At 33.6% G+C, this 8,498-nt stretch overlaps 2 protein-coding genes across 2 annotated transcripts; one reads left to right on the top strand and one right to left on the bottom strand.

Moving 5' to 3' along the window:
- Positions 1-107: 107 nt before the first annotated feature.
- Positions 108-4,958, top strand: Hap40 (Huntingtin-associated protein 40 kDa). The gene is made up of 6 exons (XM_028184963.2): positions 108-671; positions 1,112-1,361; positions 2,049-2,262; positions 2,737-2,815; positions 3,423-3,535; positions 4,152-4,958. Exons 1-6 carry the CDS (start codon positions 607-609, stop codon positions 4,334-4,336), a joined length of 906 nt encoding a protein of 301 aa, XP_028040764.2. The 5' UTR covers positions 108-606; the 3' UTR covers positions 4,337-4,958.
- Positions 4,959-5,537: 579 nt separating this feature from the next.
- Positions 5,538-8,498, bottom strand: LOC114251653 (serine/threonine-protein kinase RIO3). Its single transcript, XM_028185995.2, has 2 exons — positions 6,994-8,498; positions 5,538-6,147 (listed from the first exon to the last, which is right to left on the bottom strand). Exons 1-2 carry the CDS (start codon positions 8,320-8,322, stop codon positions 5,671-5,673), a joined length of 1,806 nt encoding a protein of 601 aa, XP_028041796.2. The 5' UTR covers positions 8,323-8,498; the 3' UTR covers positions 5,538-5,670.

The following is an 8,498-nucleotide window of genomic DNA, read 5'->3' as shown; positions in this document are numbered from 1 at the left end:
TGGTGACCGGTGCAATGCTGCCAGATGCTTATAGACAATTCTGCTACGACAATTTCAAAACCTACTAAATTCAAAATATTCATTTTTATCAAAATTTCCTAAGTTTTGTATTGCGTAAGTATATACCTAGGTACTCGCCGGGCCCCAAAGACATCACAACGTGAACGTCATCAATCATACTGTGAAATGAGGTCGTAACCTCAAACGATGGCTAAAATGTTGGTCGTCGACATTTAATTATTGTACCAACTAAAAGGGTAACGCTTGAATAGGTATTGTATTAACTAAAATATTCATGATCATGAAAGCTAAACTAATAGCTGGACATGGCTTCTCGACTTCTTCCAAAACATTAATTGAACTCTTAATTAATTTTAACCAGTTTCCTGAGAGGCACTACCTACTTAACTAATTTTCATCAATTCCATTTGATTTAATATTTTGTTTCATTCTTTGACTTTTGATAAAGTAAGCATACCTGTATAGACTACATTCCCTTCGTCTGCCTAATTGACTAATAAAACAGAAAAAAGTTAAACGTTACAAATTTATAAACAGTCCCTCAGTTTTTTTTAATTATTTTAATTACTACGTACAACATCGACAATGTCTACTGATTTAAACTCCAGTTTCACAGAACAATACATGAACATCAATACAAAAATGAAAAAGTAAATATATATTTTTTCTTATTGTAAATACTGTATTTGAGTCGACTATTATCAAAGCCGGCAATCTGACTTTTGGAAAATGATTGGTAAATCAGAAAAACGAATTATTGACTTTGTATTCCATTAGCAATCACAAAACTCTTCGGAACGAGATCTTAGATAAATAACAGGTTAACTATTAACCTTTATTTAATGCAGGTTTTGAACCGTATTCTTTGAAGGAGACGATTATATTCAAATCAATCTGTATTGACATATCAATAAAATTTTTTTGTCCAAATGCACAGATTGCCACCTTTGATAATAGACGACTCATTTCATAGTTTTAAAAAACTAAAAATGAAAATAATTTTTTAACATACTTTTTAACATACGAATAATATTTACAACTTGCGTTCAATCTAAAGCAAAAATGAAATATAATTACGTTGAATTTTCAGACGTTTCATGCGGAAGCCAAATGTTTCTGAAGCAACAAATGAGTTTATAGCACTAGCGATACAATGTGAACATTCTGAACAGCCGACGTTCGCGGGGCATTCTTATGTGGGCGCTGCGAAATGCGAGGCCTCGGTGGGAAATTTCCTTGGTGAAGCAGAGCACTATATCTCTGCAGCCAGACAATTCATTAAAGCTGAGATGAAACTGAAGTCAATGAAATTCTACAGTCCCGAAAGAGAGAATTTAGAAGTAAGATGCTGAATTGAAATATCATAAAGCAACATTTCCTTTTTGATTCGAGCCCTACACCCCAGCAGAGGGTAATAGAAAAGAATGATGATGATGATGAACATTTTCTTGCTTAGCCAACAATACTGTGCGAGATACATTTTCTTCATTTTCAACTAAGATTTAAAATTGAATCCTTTCATATTATTATTTATATTATTATTATTATCATACGTATATGATTGTGGCATATCATATACATATTATAGGTATCTTTTGCTAAGCAATGATTTGTAGGATTAGCAGCATTGGTCATGAAGTATACTGTTGTGAATGAGAATATTTGTTGATTGTAAACCTTTGATTAATCTCACTTCTCTGGTTAGAGCAGTGTGTGATGATTATCTTAACTATAATTTACAAGTTTATTTAAAAACAAATGGATTTTTGGAAGATGTATCTACGTAATACTTTTATATTGATATATTAGCCAGGGCAACCCTCAAAGAATGAGTACTATTGTTCTGGTTTTTCATGCATAATGTAGTATAGAGCATCCATGCTAAGTGTTAACCATTTGAGACTGAGGTCTGCCAAAACACTAAATCATACAAAAAACATTAGGTATATATACATATTAAACGTGCTTTTTAAAGCAATTGATCAAATTAATGTGTTTGTGTTCTTACACTTCTTCTGAATTTTCAGGCTGGTATAGGATGTTTTCTACAAGCACTGAACAAATATCCAGAAAAGTCACCAATTCGCTCATCACTACTGATGGAATTGGCTAGCAACCTGTCCACCCTGGGACATAAAGCGGAGGCTATATCATACTACCAACAAGCACTGAATACTGTCGTAGATTATACTATGAAGTTGATGGCATTGTGGAATTTAATGATTTTACAGATTGACAGTGGTAAAATACAGTAAATCAGTTTATACTTTTAAATTTTTTCAGTCATACTTCAGATAATAATAATAATAACAACTAGGGGGACAGAGACTGATATATACTTGTATCGATTTAAAAATATGCATATGTATATAGATATTAAACAACCGGACAAAGGGCAATCAATTCTGTCAATTATAGGACTGTTTGTTAGATGTGAGAATTGAATTCACAACCATCAGCCCATCAATCAGAAGCACTTATTACTGCACCAACGAGACACTTCAGATGGATTTTTCATCATGAGCATTGTCATAGATTCTGTAATATGTATATATCATCAGCCTTTATATCTTCACAGCTGGTCTTATGTGTCTGTTAAGATTTCTCACAATTACCTGCTGCTTTGGCCCCATGCAAAAGATCCTCTTTAATAGGTTGTTGGTCCGCTTTGCAAGAAAAAATAATACTAATAATCTTATTAAAATATTGTTATAGAAAAGTTCAGCATGGCACTTGAAACTGCAAACACAATATGTGACTCCAAACTGAATATTCCTGAAGACCTCCTCACAGAGTAAGTAATAATAATTATAATATAAAATAAAACTTTATTTAAAAGTAAGTTTGCACTATAATGTATTTGTTTATTAATTTCTTATGTAGAAAGTATTATTTTAACTTTTTATAATTGTAGATAGGCAGATGAGATTCCAGCCTATCTTATAAGAAACAGCTACTGCTTTTTAAAGAAACCAATATTGTCTAAACTAGTTCGCCACTGTCAGTTATAAAACAAATCAGATGAAAGTCGGAAAAAGATGCACCTAACATATTATGAAACATTCTTGAGTAGGTATTCTTATGTGGTATAAGTAGTCGTGGTAAACTAGTCAACAAAACAATCTATTAAGTAAAATAATAAAGGATATTTTAATGACTTATGATAGTTATATAGTATAGTTTTTTAGTATTATGAAGCATTTTTTCAAGTTACCTTAAATACGACTATTTCTAACATTTAACACCAATCACACTGCATAATGTAGCTTGTGCCTATTTGTTAACTTATATTGTCAATTTATGGCCACCCGTCGCCTAATTTGACTCCAAACGGCTTAGATTTTAGTTCCTTACTGCATAACCTAGTATTAATTTATTAAAAAATACACGTTATTTTTTAGAGTTCAAGTAACCAGGATACTGTTAGCAATTCTTGTGAAACCAGCCGACGAGGACAAGCCACCTTCATTGAAACAACTATTTTTTGATTTAGTGAATGATATAGAAACTGAAGGTAAGACTTAAAATTTCATAAAATAGAAATAAAAGAACTTTTGCCAAATAAATAAATAAAAACGTGTGCAGTTCACACACAGTGGCAATTAAGGATTCAGAAGTTACATTATGTCTATCTTATTTTTTAGGCCCTTAATCTGACTGACACAAAGATTTTTCTCTTTTTACCTGTCAGTCGTAATTTTTAGAAGTCACAAAGTTATGTCATCAAAAACTATGTCAGCCAGGGTCCAGTTTAATCATAGTTAATATACTTAATATTTAAAGCTTAGTGCAAACTACAACCTAAAAAAATGATATGCCAATCTTAGGATGGATAGGATGGTAGGATGTTAAGCAAGAATACCTGATCAAGATGATACTTATACCTGTGGAGGTATACGACAAAGGGAAGATCTTCCACCGAGCGAGTGAGATTGCTCGGTAGACCGACGGTCCGAATGTTGTTGTTAGGAGCTTGTGTATATGCAAGCTCATCTTGAAATTGTCGTAAGCGAGATTAAGGCATCTGTCAAATATCTTGCGTTGTATGATGGCTACCCGCCACACACTTATTGATTTTGGATTAGTAACAGAGGGATACTGTAATTATAAGAATGTATTTTCGATTTCAGCTCTACCTCTAAGTACGGACCTGCGGTTGAAATTGCAGTCAATAACAGTGAGCGAGCAGGAGGGAGATATGACCTCATTGGTTGCACTATTGGCCGACACGGAAGAGCACCTAGTTCCACACCAGACACAATTACTGCACCACATAATTTCCAAACAAAGGCTCGATCATTTGGGTCTTACATAAAAATCTCCCAGATACCGCTACATTAGATGTAGATGTTCTACTCCAGTGAGCTACTTCTCACGTTTTTACTGTTATTGCAGTAGATATGCATATATGAGGCCGTCAGCGCAAAAGTGGCTTAAGTTTACCATGGTTGGTATGAAGATAATGAGGTTTGAATAAATTTGATTTAGTTTTACATTGCTTCGTACGCAAAAATAATACGCACAAAAGTAATATTTACAAGGCCATCTATTATCTATGGGTGAAACTAGGGATAGGCCGGTTTTGCATCAAAATTTAGTATGCTTTAATTAAATTGCAACATAAAAAGCACGTTTATGAAAAATTATGGGTTAGGCCACTTTTTCGCTGACGACCTGATATGTAAATCACTATACTTATTATGTAAGCTGAAACGAAGAGTTGGTTTTTTAACAGACTGACACATAGTATTGCAAATTTGCATTTTAATAGTGATTTAATTATCACAGCGACAGATTTTATTAATCTTTGGGAATGTCATCACGGGACGAGGTGGTGTAGCGAAAAATTTTGATTCGCTTACGTATATGTGAGAGATTTACTTCGTTTTGAATTTATTTATTAAATCTCGTATTAAATAAAACAAGATTCAACCGTATGAGTAGTTTTAATTGTGTCTACGACTAATGAAAACCGGAGGAAATCCTACATTGAATAATGCCCACATATGATTCCATAACCATCTTTTTTTTTTTTTTTATTGCTTAGATGTGTGGACGAGCTCACAGCCCACCTGGTGTTAAGTGGTTACTGGAGCCCATAGACATTTACAACGTAAATGCGCCACACACCTTGAGCTATAAGTTCTAAGGTCTCGAGTATAGTTACTACGACTGCCCCACCCTTCAAACCGAAACGCATTATTGCTTCACGGCAGAAACAGGCAGGGTGGTGGTACCCACCCGCGCGGACTCACAAGAGGTCCTACCACCAGTAATACTAAAAATAATTAATAGTCATTGATATTGGCCCAATTAATACCAGATTACAGAATTAATTTTGATATTTTGGTTTTCAGATATTTATTAATTATAAATAATTTGTAAAGAACATTTAGATTAAATAATTAAATAATTGTTAAAAATTTTACTAATTTTATCATTTATGTTCTTTTATGTGATATCCTTAAACGAAACACAGACACACATTGATAGAAATATCAAAAGAAAGACGATTATTAAAATAGTATTTTTTCATTTATTCTTGCTAATTAGACAAGATTCAGCCACACTGACTACTATTTTATTTTGTCATATCCCGAGACACCTATTTTTTTGTCAATCATTTCCATAATTCCGCTTTAGTTACTATTAAGACTTTTTCTCTACTCTACTACTAGAGGTGTCTCCGTCTGAATTTGTGGGTATAGTACCCTTAAATTCATTAGCAAAACATGATTCATGGTCGATAATATCTCTAAAATCAGAGGTTTTAGAAGCTGTTGAAGTTATTTCATTGTCAATCTTGACTTCATTACCAAAATTGGCAGCACTATCAACAGTTTTACTTTTGGCAGCATGATTCCACATTTCCTCAAATTCATCTTCTTCATTATCATCACTTTTATCACTTTTAGCTTTCTCTTCATTGGTTTTCTGCCAACAATATTCAAATGGATAGCTAACGTTTCTATTATCATCGGGGGCGATTTCAAATCGGCATGCCAGAGAATTGTATGTGGTATGAACTCCTTCCAATAAGTTCACATCAACTTCATTAAAGCCGGTTATTGATTTAAAAAGTTCTTCTGCAGTTTGCACATGTGAGACCCCCTTTTTTTCAAAGAACTGTAATGAGATACAATATGAAACATTTAAAAGTATTTTTATATAACTTTAACCCTTAAAATAATAGAAGATAAAGAATACTACTATTGTCTATAATAATGGTAACGAATACATAAAATTATGAAATTGAGCAACACACCATTATGAATAAGTAATGTATGAAAAATATCACCACTTGAATAATGCAAACATTATTTTTATGTAAACTCATTTTGTTTGGATTTATTTTATGTTATTTATTGAATAGATTAACAAAAATAGAATTAGATGTTAAAAGGAGTCACCAAACTTGACACAATAGGTCGTGCTCAATTTGGCTGTATAACGGCTGACTCAGTTTTATTTTTTTATTGACCTTGTTGGCATACGGCTAACCTGATGGTGAATGGTTACCGACCTACTACTTATGGGCTTCAGCAATGCCAGGGGCAGAGCCAAGCTGCTTCCTACCGTTGATATTACAGCAATTTACTTTTTATAAATTATCTATGTTGGTGTCTATCTATGTTATTTATACTGGTATATTATGCCTTCACCGTAGGAGAAATTCATAAAATTGTTTTAAGATCAATTGAAAAAGTATCTGTCAGATTTTTATTTCTTACATATTTAGCACTATAAAAAAAGGCCAGTACTGAGAATCCTCATCCTGAAGTCTTCAAGCCTAGGAGACTTTTTTAAATTATATTATTACATATTTAAGCCTATGTATATTTATATTTTTAATGATATAATTAATAAAGCAGTTTGAAACCTGTTGAGTTGAAACCATTTTATTTGTTTATAAAGAAATGATTCAGCTTTACTCCTAAATAATTTAAATTTAATAGAAAACGTAATACTCACATTGACAATATTACGACAATCTCGAAGTAAAAACTCCAACCCGTTAGGGTGGTCAGGTTGCACAGACTGAGAAACATCAATAAACCAGCATTTATTATCCCACCAGAGAATGTTATACTCTGATAGATCAGCATGAATCAGATGACCAACATTGTACATTTTATGCATACTCTCCACAACCTCATTGTAAACACTGTGCCATTTATCTGACCTTAAGATTATGTCTCTTAGCTTGGGGGCTGGCTTGTTATCCTTCCCAATAAATGACATTAAAAGTATATGTTTCTTCAAGCAGATCATATCCGGACAGTTCAATCCTATCTTCTGCAAACGCATCATGTTGTGCATTTCCTTCTCAGCCCACATGTGTACAATTTTTCTTGGATTTTGTTTCGAGAAGCGATCTTTGAATCTATAATCGGCTTCTATGTATTTGTCTCGAGTTTTGAACTCGTTAAGAGTTGTTTTGAAGACTTTAATAGCACATTCTCTAGGTACATCTAAGTCAGGATAAGTTGTGTCACCATTTGCATGTAGAACAACAGACTCCTTTCCTGTTGAGATGACACCATTGATATCCTCTAATATCCCATTGTTGATAAGTTTGAATAGTATCAATCTAGTAGGCTCATCCAGGCCCATTTCGGCTGTAGCTTGACTCTCCTTTCTGTCCAACATTTTATGTTTACGTGTATTGTGATATCTCGTCTGTTCTTTCAAATGATTAAATACAGAATTGGAGAGTTTCATATCGAAGCCAGCGCCATCTCCGGTGCATACTTCTGGAGGGAATGCCATAACTTTGCAAGCATTCCGCCTTCCAGTGATAACACTGTCGTGTTTGGTGACCATTTCTCCATCTTTTATGATAAATCCGCGTTTCGGAAGGCTTGCGAATTCCTTTTCGTTTGTTTCGAAGCGATCCCAGTCTTTCTTATCGCCCTCAAAGTCATCGTCGTCTTCAGAGTCGTAAATCAAATGCGATGGTACGTTGCGGTAATTATCATAGGAAACGGATACTTTAGCATCTCCATTACGTTTTTTCTCTACGCGTTTGATTTCGTCATCGTGTTCTCTGTCGAACTGACATTGCAAAACTTTTGCAATAATCGCGTCAGAGTCACAATATTCCTTTGCGTTGCAGCTTTCTATTTCTTGTAACAACTCAACTGGAACTTCATTAGAGGTGCCGACATGGTGCTCAGAGAGATGTTCTGCAAATTTTATCTCTTCTCTAACCTGAAGGTCTCTTGCAAATTCTTCAGACATGATATCCGACAGCTTCTGCGCCTCTACTGGTGCTGCCACTTTTTTCCAAGGATTCGACATGACTATCTGGTTTTAATTGGAATAAAAACCAATGTTAAACAATTTATAAATAAACTTGTAGAATATTTTATTTTTTAAATTAAGTAGTATTATGTAGGTACCTACACATATGTTTAGCAAATTCAAGAGAGATATTATGTGTATAACATAGATTATATGTGTAATCTGTGGAAGAC

Source organism: Bombyx mandarina, chromosome 03 (genome assembly GCF_030267445.1).
Source record: "Bombyx mandarina strain Sakado chromosome 03, ASM3026744v2".
Lineage (NCBI taxonomy): Eukaryota > Metazoa > Arthropoda > Insecta > Lepidoptera > Bombycidae > Bombyx > Bombyx mandarina.
Note: the sequence above shows the minus strand (reverse complement) of the source record. Positions and strands in the feature narration are given on the sequence as shown.

Excerpts from the sequence above, each read along its gene's own strand:
- Hap40 (XM_028184963.2), top strand. The coding sequence starts at position 607 with ATGTCTACTGATTTAAACTCCAGTTTCACAGAACAATACATGAACATC. Across the intron at positions 2,263-2,736 it reads GATTTTACAGATTGACAGTG|AAAAGTTCAGCATGGCACTT; the intron begins GTAAAATACAGT and ends ATATTGTTATAG. Across the intron at positions 2,816-3,422 it reads CCTGAAGACCTCCTCACAGA|AGTTCAAGTAACCAGGATAC; the intron begins GTAAGTAATAAT and ends GTTATTTTTTAG.
- LOC114251653 (XM_028185995.2), bottom strand. The coding sequence starts at position 8,322 with ATGTCGAATCCTTGGAAAAAAGTGGCAGCACCAGTAGAGGCGCAGAAG. Across the intron at positions 6,148-6,993 it reads ATTGTCGTAATATTGTCAAT|TTCTTTGAAAAAAAGGGGGT; the intron begins GTGAGTATTACG and ends ATCTCATTACAG.